The sequence below is a fragment of the Leuresthes tenuis genome, unplaced genomic scaffold (genome assembly GCF_036924035.1).
Source record: "Leuresthes tenuis unplaced genomic scaffold, fLeuTen1.0.hap1 SCAF_3, whole genome shotgun sequence".
Classification (NCBI taxonomy): Eukaryota; Metazoa; Chordata; class Actinopteri; order Atheriniformes; family Atherinopsidae; genus Leuresthes; species Leuresthes tenuis.
Genome location: NW_027325357.1, coordinates 15,891,509 through 15,904,422, shown reverse-complemented (window position 1 = coordinate 15,904,422; position 12,914 = coordinate 15,891,509). Strand labels below are relative to the sequence as shown.

At 40.8% G+C, this 12,914-nt stretch overlaps 1 protein-coding gene across 2 annotated transcripts; it reads left to right on the top strand.

Annotated features, from left to right (window-relative positions):
• Nucleotides 1–43: 43 nt before the first annotated feature.
• Nucleotides 44–12,205, top strand: eif4enif1 (eukaryotic translation initiation factor 4E nuclear import factor 1). 2 transcript variants are annotated; one of them, XM_072382070.1, is made up of 19 exons: nt 44–376; nt 985–1,129; nt 1,214–1,287; nt 2,553–2,680; nt 4,742–5,016; nt 5,306–5,504; nt 5,635–5,798; nt 6,479–6,617; nt 6,802–6,978; nt 7,341–7,612; nt 8,230–8,301; nt 8,611–8,791; nt 8,951–9,030; nt 9,685–9,821; nt 10,032–10,107; nt 10,225–10,342; nt 10,465–10,791; nt 10,927–11,058; nt 11,246–12,205. In XM_072382070.1, the coding sequence occupies exons 2-19, from the start codon at nt 1,031–1,033 to the stop codon at nt 11,431–11,433; spliced, it is 2,838 nt and encodes a 945-aa protein (XP_072238171.1). In that variant the 5' UTR covers nt 44–376; nt 985–1,030; the 3' UTR covers nt 11,434–12,205. The 2 variants fall into 2 exon arrangements, with proteins under 2 accessions (XP_072238171.1, XP_072238170.1); XM_072382069.1 differs by having other exon boundaries at nt 10,888–11,058.
• The last annotated feature ends 709 nt before the right edge of the window (nt 12,206–12,914 follow it).

Genomic DNA, 12,914 nt, shown 5'->3' with positions numbered 1-12,914 from the left:
AAATTCTACAAAGGCGCAACGGACACAATGTAAGCTCTCCCAGGACCTTCTTAAAGCGGTGATCGTAGGAAAATTGCTGCTACGACTTAGAAAACAGAGAAAGAGCAGACAATAATTTGAGATTACACAGGTTACATGTGACTTGGTTTGTTATTTTGACCTGTGTTATTGTATTAAGTTACCCCTCTATAGTGTGTGTTTACTAAAATCATTTCAACAACTCAACCGGCTTACGATTTGTTACTCGCTGGGTGGGCATTATCCCCATTCCCCGGCTAGTTAGCTAGCTAGCGAACAGTGCTAGGCTAGCTAGCTAACTAACGTGAAGTGCCGCTGCTCGGCCGTGAGCTGCCAGTATTCGCATCATTTAAACTGAGTAAGTTGATAGTTTGTGTTTTTCTATTTGTTGTAGTTATTTACCTGTTGGTAAAAATGTTCTACATCTAATTGAGCGGAGAACTAAGTGTTGCTAGGACGCTACTTCAATTTAGCTAACCCCTTGCCATTCTGCTAATTGTTAGCAGATAATTTCATGATAATCGATGCAAGGAAGATTCACTTATTGGTTCATCTTTTCAATCCACGTTTCGTTTACATTCAAGTTATCATTATCGATTTAAAAAAAATAAACGTTTTTGAAAACGGCTTTATTTATTAACCAGACTCAGTTGACAATTAGTTAATTATCGGCAACACTTTGTAATTGTAGTGATTGACACCACTTCTCGTGTCAGTCATCTCCAGTTGTTGTCAATTAACACGCTAATTGGCAAGCGGCATTGCTGTGCTGTCCTAATGAAGGTTATCAACTATTTTGGATGTTCAGCCGTGTTTAAATTAAATCCACGTATCGCACGTTTTTTGGCTTTACACCACAAGAAGATTTTTTTCTTTATTCCCTTTCAGAATAGCACGAGAGACTCCAGGTCTCTATTGTTATCGCCGCTATTATTGTGTGACAGGTAGTGCTGTTTTTCCTAACAGGAGTCATTGTCGGTGGAGAAGCAGTTTATTCTGTCTGCAATCAGTCATGGAGAAAGATGCCTGTGACCAGCAAAATAATGGTGATGCAGCTGTGGAGCAGGTCGAGCAACAGCCAGTGGCAGCAGCTCCATACAGATACTCAAAGGTGATGAGAAACATTTACTAAGGGTTCACATAGAAGCCACAAAGACTAATTCTCAACACAGCTTGTCCATTATTTACTTTACAGGAAGAACTTATGGAGATAAAAGAATTACCAGTCTCCAATGAACGGCCTGACTGTCTCTCAGAGAAATACGACAGGTAAGACAGTTATTTAAGACATTTTTTTTTCCTCCTTTCTGTTTTTATAGGTGGATACTGTCATATCAGATGTTATGTAGCGCAACAAGGGAAATAAGATCAGTCTTACCTGTTGGTAAAAATGTTCTACATCTAATTGAGCGGAGAGCTAAGTGTTGCTAGGACGCTACTTCAATTTAGCTAACCCCTTGCCATTCTACATGTAAAGATGCAGATGGGCTCTTGAATGGGCAGCAACTTTTTGACTTAACATTGCCTGTTGACTTAAATTTATCTGGTATTATTGTTCTCATGATGTACCCACTGACTTTGAGTTAAGTGCTATAAGTTTACTGCATGTATATATGTTGAATTGTTGATTTGACCACTCTCTCACATGACTAGCGGACCTCTTTGAGTTGTAACCAAATTCTGTTTTGTCTACAGAATTAGCTGCCAGTAAACTGTAACAAGTACAGATGCACTTGTCATGAATGCGGCTTCCTCCTGGCTGCTTTAGGACAAGTGTTTGTTTACCTTCAGATGTTTATTACTGAATAGATCCAAAGCCTTATATTAGTTGAAAAGGGGAAATCATATTTGTATTTTGGTAATGGCAATCTGCCACACTATAAAAAAAAAAAACATTGTTCAAACTCTAATATGTAGATCACACTTGACATGTTTTGGTCTGTGCGAGTTAACTTGAGCCATGTGAGAATCCCCCTCCTCCCTTTCCTTGTCCAGTAACTTCTGCTTAAACAAACAAACAAAAGAAAAACTGTACCTTTTTGTTTTAACTTTAACTGCAAGATTAGCTGTCTGAAATATTGTCTGTACTGCAGCGTTTAGCAGCGTCTTTTATTACAATCTGCAGATGGGGCAAAAAAGTCTTTGGTATGGAATCAATTTTCTCATTTATTTAGTTGAACCAGTGATCATGGGCTGCCTGTGGTTGCTTGAATGCAAATCTTGCCACCTAAAGTTGAAGCTAAAGGCCCATCTGTCATACTTCTTTACCCTGTCTTCAGTCTCTTTCTTTCTTTGGACAGGTGTGAGCAGAGGTGGAATATTTTATGATTTTGTTTTCTCTTCTTTTCTTTTTTTTTTTTTTTCCCTCCGTGATATTATTTTATTTCATGTGAAAACATATGCTTGATTAAGATTGACCTTTTTGTTGCATCCTCAAATCACCCAACCAAGTTTAACATTTTAACATCAGAAATACAAGTATTTTTAATTCATAAATTCATTGTGGTGGGTTTTGATTTTCTTTTCAAATTCAGTGACGGTGTCTGGGACCCAGAGAAATGGCATGCCTCACTGTACCCCACTTCTGAGCGCAGCTCTCCAGTGGAAGGTTTTAAGAAGGACTACATGGATGATAGAGTTCCTTTGAAACGAAGAATCCCAGGTAACCAATTGCAGCCCGTCTGGAATTTTTTTTTTTTTTGTGCGTTCTGTGTGAGAAAAGTATTTAAAGCCAGACTGTGAACATGTCTCAAATATAAAGCAATTGTTTGAAAAGCTACAAAAAAAGAAATGTGAATCAGAATATACTTTGGTGTCACTAGGAGGTAGTGGTATTGGATACATTGCTAGTGGTTGTGATTCAAAAGAAGTGCTAGGTGTCCTGAAAACTAGAGCACTTTTTCCTACCACCGGTGGATGTCCATGAAAGGAAATGGTGGAGAGCTCTTCCTCAGGAATTACTTTTATTTCTGGGAATATCTGGGATGTATCTAGTAAGATGCCAATTGGTCCAGAGTTTGTTTGCTGACTCGGTCCAGAAACATCATCACTTTTATCAGAGATTATTTTAATCTTTGCCAGATCAGATGCCACTTCACATATTCGCTAATACAGAGTTTTCCAGGTCTTCAGGTCCAAACGTTGGGGGCCAAAAGACTGCAAGACGAGAGCATGTTTGCCAACTGTTGTTGGCTGAAAGCTGAGGTACTCAGTGGGGGCGTCCCCATTGTTCTCAGATGGCATGCATGCCATCTTCTGTGAGAAGAGTTGGCATAACTCTGGTATCAAAATCAAGTGACTATTGTTTAGACTTTTGTGCACAAAAACCCATCCACCCACTTGATCTAAATATACTTGTGTATTATTGTGAAATGATGCAAACAATACCAGGCTAATTAAGACTTGACATTAAAACATGCGGTCCAATCCATACTAAAGCATATATGAAAGACATCTTGACATTTCCTTGCTTGGTTATCAGTAACTGCAAAGATGAACATGATTAATCACAACCTTTCATGCAGTGACATAAACCAGTTTACGCAATGAAAGATACACAGTTCATAGATTGCCAGAACAGTGTTCACCAAGCAAGATTAGATTATTTACTGTGGCATCCCAAGGCCTAGCACTCCACATGGAGAGAAAGGTCTCTGGCACAATATGTTGGATACAGCTCTTGGTTGATTAATACTGGACTGTTGGGTAAGAGTTTTCCCCGGGAAAATCATGCGTGTGTAGCCATATAAACTGTATAAATATGATAGATTTTCAGAAAAATGTGCAGAGAATTTGGTCTTGACCCTTTTGAACAGTTGCTGTCCATACATAAACCTAACAGATTTCCCCCTGCAGCTGTGTTCTCAGGTGCAGTGTCTTGATGCAAAAATACAGTATAAAAACTGCAGTTGTACTTTTATGTTGGGATGTTTTTGTTGCTCATCTCAGATTTGCATTCAAGCATGTCCTTATTATTATCGACTGACTGGAAAGCAGAGAAGCATATGAAGCAGGGACTCCTACAAGTGCACACACGGTCTCATTAACTGTAGATGAGCCAAACACGCAATGCAGTGCAACCATACCTTTTGCTTTCCCTCCTTTTTTTTGAGCGACACAACAAATTACAGACCTGCAATTCTTGTATGAAACCTTGCAACTTGGTCTGCATACTTTTTCAAAGAGGCGACTAGTGTTAACTGTAGCTACATGGTTTCACAAACCATGGCTACTTCCTTTCCAAGACCTGCCAGAACAACGTGAAAATGAACTTTTCTTCCCTCGGCCCCTGCGATGCGGTTGCGATTCACCGGTTGTGCGTTGCTCATGCAAATTAACTTTACCAGTCATTTTACATGTAAACACACCAGAAACTATTATTGGATTTGACTATTCTATCACCGTGTTAAAACTAAAACCAAAACTCTGAAGGACTTATTGTGGATCTTCACCACTAAAGAAGTGGAAACTGAAGTGACATTTAAAACAAGGGACTTTACTGTTTAAAGTACACTTTATAAATGTAGACATGTTTGTTGGTGTTTTTGGGCCTGACATGAGCTTCCTTTGTGTTGCTGATCATTGTTGGATATGTTGCAGAGATTTAGGTAAATTAGGTCGTCCTTTTTGTCTTGCGGAAGATGAAAACAGCATAATGTGCTTACTAGTATATTCTGGTTATTTGAAACGTGTGAAACCATCCCTTCTTTCTGATTTTATTCAGACCCCCGTGAGCGGTTAAAGGAGGACGACTTGGACGTCATACTGAGCCCACAGCGACGTAGCTTTGGAGGTGGATGTCAAGGCAATGCTGCACTTGCACCCCACACCCGTCGCCCTGTCAGCCCCTTGGAAAATAAGGAAAATGAGAGTCTCCGTCCAGGAGGGACTCGCAGAATCGGCAGTGGACGCATAATTACCGTTCGTGCCTTTGAGAGAGAAGCCCGTGCAGAGAAGGAGCGGGAACGTGAGAGAGACTTCAAAGAGAAAAGATTCAGGGTTGGTGTTCTTTGCTTTCAGTGCATCCGTGTTGCGTTTCTAATGGAGATATGTAGTGTCTTTGTCTTTATTGCACTAATGTTACTCAAACTTCTAAGAGTTATGAAAACTTGCATTCACTTATATCTTTGAGTTTGTTTCACACAAACAGTGCAGTTGTTACTTCCTGTCCTGTTTTTATCAAGGTGCTCTGTTCACATGAGTTTTCTTGAATAATCGTCCCTTTCATTTAATGCGAGTGTTGGCACATGGAAAACTTTTATCCTGTTTTTGTGTCATGATTTTTCAGAGAGATTTTGGTGACAAGCGTGTGTTCAGTGAAAGGAGACGGAATGACTCGTACGCAGAGGAGGAGCCGGAGTGGTTCTCAGGGGGCCCCACCAGCCAGTCTGAGACAATTGAGCTCATTGGATTTGACGACAAAATCCTTGAGGACGATAAACGAAGATCAAAGCGCTCAAGGAAGCGGACGGAGTCTGTTAAAGAAGGCATGTCGAAGCTATGATTTTCATTGTTTAGAATCTTATGAATACAATAGTTCTTTAAAAAAAAAGAAAAAAGTTTTTGACTCAAACAACATTAAAATTGTGCTCTTATTTTCTTGTGTATTCTGTGCAGCAGTGGAATGTAACGGTGGGTTACCTGAGGAGAAAGATGTGAGTTTGCAATCTACAGCTGATCAGGAAGTTCCCCACCCTGATGTTCTTCCAGAGCAGTCGACTGGAGACTTTGACTTCAATGAGTTTTTCAATCTAGAGAAGACTATGCCAGGACTGGCCTCTGTAAGTACTCCCGCCCTCCCACCTCTGTTTCTAATGGGGTTAAAGGTCTTAAACCACTTTCGGGGTGTCATTCATCACCCTAGATTAATTTCCCTGTATACAGTATTGTGATCTGTCGAGGTTTTCATACGTTCTCGGGTCCCAAGCCAGATCTTTTAAGGAATCCTTTCATTTAGCTGTTTTTAATTTGATTACATATTCTGCTCATATCAGTGTTTTTTGCTTTTTAATTCTAAAACTAAAATATGCAGATATATTTTTGTCAGCTCAAGATTACCTCTGCTGAACTGGCTTGAAATCTTTGACCTTAAGTGGTGAGCACACTCACTTAAATGGTGCACTTTCTCAATGTTCTCTTCTATGGGCTCTTGCATGGGTGTTGAAGAGGTTGGAAAGGTATTTACAATCCAAATTTATGCCCATCATACCCATGTTGCACCCTGTTACTAGTTGGACAGCAAAGTGAACCAGAGTCAAAACATGATGTCATTTGTGGTGATAAATCAATACAATGCTTAACAGCAGTGCATTCACTGATAATGCCCGCAATCATCTAGCACGTTTTGTGCTAAATCGATGGAAAGCGCTCTAAACGTAAGTGCTACCTTTGTTCTTGCACCCTTCAGTCTTCAGGTTTTTGTTTCCTGGTCTATCTCACAAGCCTCTTTTCTGTCTTTCAGATGATAGAGGATGTTTTGGGAGAGGGCCCTGTATCAGCGAGCCGCTTCAGTCAGTGGTTTTCCAGTAACCTGAGCCCATCAGGCAGCCAGTCTAGCAGTTTAAGGTCCACTCCTCATGAGGAACTGGAAAATCTTGCAGGTATGTGATGATTCTTTTCATGGCACACACCCCAGTTTGCTCTGGAACTTTTTATCCTCCACGTTAACTTTTTTTTTTTTTTTTTTTTTTAAACACGGGAGGGCGGGGGAGGATATGTAAAATGGCTTTAAGTTACCAACCTTTGTTTGATGCTTAAATTTTGGTGTGTCTTGCTTTTCTGAAGGACTTGAGCCACGCTACACATCTCCCAGACAAGGCCCTGCCCCTTTCTTCACACCTATTCAATCATCAGAGGGAAAGGAAAAAGTGGATATTCTAGCGCTGCTGCACAAGGCCAAAATAGACCTGAAGCCCGATCTGCCCGACCTCTCATTCAACAAAGCTCGGCTACGGCAAAGCGGTGAGTGCTCGTTACGTAGATGCAGGTCTTTTCGGTTGGGCCTGAAGCCTCTTGTTGAATTATTAAAAATTGTATACCTTCCTGCACATCTTTTGACTTATTTGATTTGCCAGCTTTGCTTAGAATAACTTATTTAATGCCATCATTCATTATCCCTAATTTCTTACTGTAGAGAGCAGATTTTTGGTCATCTTGACTAATTTCTTCTTTTTACAAATGACTAAACCACAAGGGAGTTGTGTAGTTCTGTGTAGAGGGGTCTGTGGGTACAGAACTGACCAATTAGTCTGAAGGCTTAACAATATCAAACCCCTCTATTTTGATCAGGGCAATAAAGTTGATATTTATCTCCCTTTGTCCAGCTAACTCGGGGGTGGTGCTCTCTCTGGAGGAAGTTGAAGGAGAAATGAAGGGAATGAAACTGGGCTCAGAGCAACATGTGAGGAAAGTGGCGCCTCCACAGAGAGGAAACGGCACCCCCTTCATGGCCGAGCATTTGGAGGAGGCGTTTACCGGTGGTTCTAGTAACCGCCCACGCTCACGTGACGCAGACATGTCAGCCTTTAATAAATTGGTCAGCAGCATGAAGGCAAGTGGAACTCTGCCAACTCACCCCAAACCCAACACAAACAATGTAAGTATTCCTGTCTCCTTCCAGTTTCCCAGGTGTGCACTGGACAGCACTTTGTATGCTGCAGTGGAATGAGTGGAGTGGGGCCCTGTGATGCTACATCTATACTTTTTAATAAGTAAAAGTAGAAAAACAAACAATTCTGTGAAAATTTGAGTGAACTAAAAGATGGTGGGCATAAATTTACATAATTACTCTGGAGTTTGTTTTGTGTTTATTTCTAAACGCATGTTTAATGTCTGAAAACAGTCCTTTGTGCAAGTTAGTAAGGTGGGGTGGGTTCAAATGGATCAATTCAAACATGGAGATGACCATGTAAATGGTCACTGGATGGCAGATCATTGGGAAATCGGTTTATAAATAAATCTAATGGCATTGGTAACTTGCATGAGGGACACTAACTTGACATGTATGTACCCCTCTCTGTGGTTTTGTTGTTGCAGGTTTCAGTTAAGTTGATCTTTTAAAGTACAAATTGTAGATCTGGTGGTGATTACTGACACCTCTCTCTCACAACGCATTCCAAAAAACTGTTTACCTAGATGAAATTTGACTCTTTGAGTTAACAGTTTAAAGCTGCATTGCACCTGTACTTTATTCTTTTCCCCTACACATGGCAGCAGCCATCAGATCAAGGCGTGACGGTGTCTGACGCTCACATGTCTGCGCAGCAGCAGAAGAACATTTTCCAGGTGTGTATGCTGACTACACTCGGGTGAATATGAAGTGTATACCAAACACAGATCTATTATCTCAGCTACGCTGTAATTAATAAACATTGCATTATTAGACAAGAACACGGCAAAGATGAAACCTGAGGACTTGTAAATGTTATTGATGTATTGGAGTGTAGCTTGATGACGCTATTGAAGTAGGTTCTTCTGTCCCAGGTTGGTAAACTTCATGACAAACCTTTTATGCCATACTACAGTTTGATGTTTTTAGCAAAGTTTTTTTTCATAAAATGAAAATGGACTTCTTTTTTTCTCATCTGGTTTTAGGAGCTCTTGGGAGGTCGTAGGCACTCCCCCACACCTTTAGGCAGTCTCCTGGGCACCTCTGAGGCTCCAGTGACTGCTGGCCCTCTTCATGGTTTACTACACAAGGGCCCATCGCCCCCTCTCTTCCCACAAAGGGCACCCTCACCTGACTACTTCAGTAGCAGGTTGGCTCCTTCTGCAGGTAAATTAAATGAAACGTATCCAAATTAAAGTGAATACAGGAAGTTTTCTCATTAAATGTTCTTGCATGAAATTTCCTTTTTTTTTTTTTTTTTGTTGTTGTTGTTGTTGTGGTAGATGGTAAATTGGCTTGTTAATGAGTTCTTCTTCCTCTCCTAAGGATTTCCTGTTGGTCCTCAGCACATGCTGCCAGAACAGTTTGCTGATGTGCACAGGTCTCTGAGCCCTGCACAGCAACAGGTGACGTGACTGAGGAGCCCATCGTGTCAAAAATGTTTTTAGGGGGTCTATACATATACACTATCTAAAATATACATATTTTGCAGCCATGTTTTCATCCCTTTGTACCTCTTTGAGCTACTGCAGTAACATGGAAAAAGGCAAACGAAAGACTTGCTCATGAATGGGGCTTTTGCATTTTTTTTGCAATCTCTTTTCATTTGTCCTACAAATGAGGGAGGAGAGGTTGGGATCAGGGGTATTGGGCTGTTAGATGACTCTAGATATCACATCCTACAACACTGCACATTTAAAAAAAAAATATATATATATATATTTTTTAAATGAAATGTTTACACACTGGACTTGGATGAAGGTCTATATGTGTACAATTTAAGAGATTATACACTGTCTTACGTTGTATTAGGCTCATGTGAATGGCTTTTTCTTTTCAAGTTGGGTTGAAAGAATTCTCTTAATTAAAACCCTTGATGGCGAATACTTGATGCTTTCAGTAGAAGTAACACCGACAGTTCAGATACCAGGTTGCTGCTAAATGCTGTTGCCAAATGATTCTTCATCATGTGTGGCTTATTTTGTTGCTATACTGTAGAGGTTTTTCTTTAAAGGGAAAAAACATTTTTATTTTGGATCGTCTGTGTATTGTTTGTCCAGATGAGGGCGCTCTCTATGCCCATAAATCAGGCTGACCTGGAAGCACTGGCTTTCCATCAGGACCTCGCTTTACATGGGCAGCATTCATTCCAATCAGGCTACAACAAGCACCCACAGGACAGGGCTTTTCGTAATAGGTTTGTACACTTGTCTCGTGTTATCTTGTCTTAAGATAATGGTCACAACTGGGACGAGTAGTTTGAATGATTGCAGAATTGCTCAGAACAGTTTGTTTTCCTGTTGAGTGTGGAAAGTATTTGCAAACGTCAGTGTACTGCATGTATGCACCAAGCGAGATGAGAAGATTTGGTTATCCGTTTAGCTGTGTGTGTGTGTGTGATCAACAGACAACAGCGTATTAATCGTTCCCCAGGACCTCAGCCTGCTGGGAGAAACTCCCCTGGAAATGCTGTCACCAGCATGGTGAGTAAAATCCTTAGTATACAGACTGTTTTTCTTTCTTTCCTGGAGTCATCCTGGAAATTTTTTATTTTTTTTTTGTGGTCCTGCTAGTATTGATTTTATTTTGTTCTATAACAGCTGTCCCCATCGTTTACTCCAACATCTGTGATACGCAAAATGTATGCAACAAAAGAGAAAGGCAAAGATGACCCATCGAGTCGTTCAGAGACTAAAGAGGAGGCAGCAGCACAAGATGGTACAGAGTGAAAACGAGTTAAAAATACTGTATGAAGATGTACTCGTATGATCACTTTATTTGAAACCTTAGTGGAAGTAAAACGGCACTGTGACGCTGACATTTGGGTCATGTTATTACAGGCAGCAGCTCTCCGAATCTGTTCCTGGAAGCGTTGGATGGAAATGTTGCCCAGTCAGGGGGGGTGAAAGCCAACTCACAGACCTTGCAAAGCAAAGACCAAGAGCGTCTCAGGCCTGGCGCCACTGGACACCGTACATCTGCCATGATACCTCCAGGACCATCTTCGTCTTTCCCTCGTCCCATATACCCGGTACCACTGCTGTCCCATGTACCCTCCCATGTACCCATGGTGCGCCCACCCCCCCAGCTTCACCCTAATGTGCTTCAACGAATGCTGGCACAGGGGATCCAACCTCAGCAGCTCGGACCTGCACTTGTGCAAGCAGGTTGGTATTTTATTTGTCGGGACATCTTGTCATAGACATTTAATTAAAGTTCCAGTTTTGATATTTCTGATGGCTGTTTTTAATTGTACTCTCAAGGTATATTTCCACCACATGTTGACCTTGCACAACTTCAAGGCCTGCCCCCTGCCCTGCTTGGACAACCACTGTACTCTCTAAATGCACAAGGACATCCACTTCTACCTCCTCGAGCCAATACTCAGATGCAGTTGGCAGTTATGCAGCAGCAACTTCAGCAGCAGAGACCAAGTGAGTAAAATGTTTCTTCTGTGATCATGTTGGGGTGATTGTAGCTTTGTGTCCCCACCAGAGTTTAGCCTACAGTTGCACATGCACCCCTTGTTGTTAATGTAGAATTCTGGAGTATTTTGTTGCTTTTAGTTTGCAAACTGTTGAAAGTGAGCTTTTGCATTAAAAGCGTTTTCTTCTCTCACAGTACATCCCAGCGTCTCAAGCACGCAGTCACAGAGCCAAGGCCCCCACCGGACAAATGGTTCTCAGCGCCACGGGGGCAGCCCCCCTTTGGGCCTTGCTAAGTGGTTTGGAACTGATGTGCTAGAGCAGCCTCTGCCCTCAATGCCGGCCAAAGTCATCAGTGTAGATGAATTGGAGTTTCGGCCCTGAGAAAATAAAGGCTGTGCTGGAAAGTGAGATTTTTGGTTTTGTTTTTTTGTTTTGTTTTTGTTTTTTTCCCCTCTGCCTCTTTCCCCTCCTGGTTACCACAAAAATGTGAACTTTAATTTGAAAGGCAGCGTGCAGAACGAGACATTGTAACCATGCCAAGCTTTGTCTTCTACCGTAAAGTCACTGCTTTTGAAGAGACGAGTGACAGATCTGTTTTGCCCGGTGTGTGAATTTATTTTTGTTCTTTTTGTATTAGACCGTAAATAATGTATAGGCCCAATTGTACAGACTATGGGAAAGAATCTTATTCTCCTTGTATATAACTATGGTGGTTTTTTTTGTTTGTTTGTTTTTGGAAGGTGAAAGTCCTGCAGTTGAACTTGAGAGACAAAGTCACGAAGAGCTGGTAGCATTCCTTTATGTCGAACTGTAAATGCCCCCCCCCGACCCTTTCTGAGAGAGGGCTACGTAGTTAAGTAACATTAGTATACACCATCTTTCCTTTGTGGGATGGCTAGAGGCCCTTCTCTCTGGAAGGTTAAGCATAAGACACCCCAGGGGGATGCAGCAAGCTGGTTGTGCCTTTGTGGAATTTTTTTTTTTTCTTTCTTTTTTCTCTCCTCTTAAACTGTACTTTCACCTGGGGGGTGGGGGGGCAGGCATCACTGCTCACACTGTCATTTTTGAGGGTGGTTGGGATTCAGTTTGTGTGCTATTAAGTTATAAAAAAAATAAATAAATAAAAAAAAAAGCACAAATAGAAATAAATAAAATCTTGACTACAGCATGGTTTATGATTGCCTTTTTTTATTATTATTATTGGCTTAATTGTAACATGAGTGATTATGCACTAGACCGTTGTTTTTCTATGCCTGACACTGAAAAAATGCAATGCAGCACCACTAACTACACTCCCAGTGTTGTACAGGAATCTTTGTGCCACTTAAGCTTAAAAGTGCTGATCATATTGAACAGGTTAATCTATGAAGGTATTCTGAGTGTAGATCTAAAACCTGTATTTTTTTTATTTTTATTATATACTGACATGGTCTTGAAGGGACTTTTCAAGCAGCACCTGTAAAAACTGCATAAAGTTATGGCTATGCAGTACTTCATAGTTCTGCACATTCAGATCTACACATTGGCATTAGACTCGTTTATTTAGCAGAAGTCTGTCCTTTTGTTCTAAAGTTGGACTAACCCAATCTTTGTGTGGTAAGCACAGCATGAAGCTGGGAAATGAGTGGCTAAATACTATAAAAACTTTATTTTTGAATAATGTATAACTTGAAGCTATTAATTAGGTCACAATTAACGCTGATATACCTAAGTTCTGATCATGACTTAAAGGAAAAAACCCTTTAATATCCAGAACAGTAGATCAAATTTAGTTTGACTACTGATCAGGTGTGCTGAGGAAATGGTGTCCACACCTAGTGGATTTCCATTTCTCCTTTAGATTTATAAAATATTTCACTAAA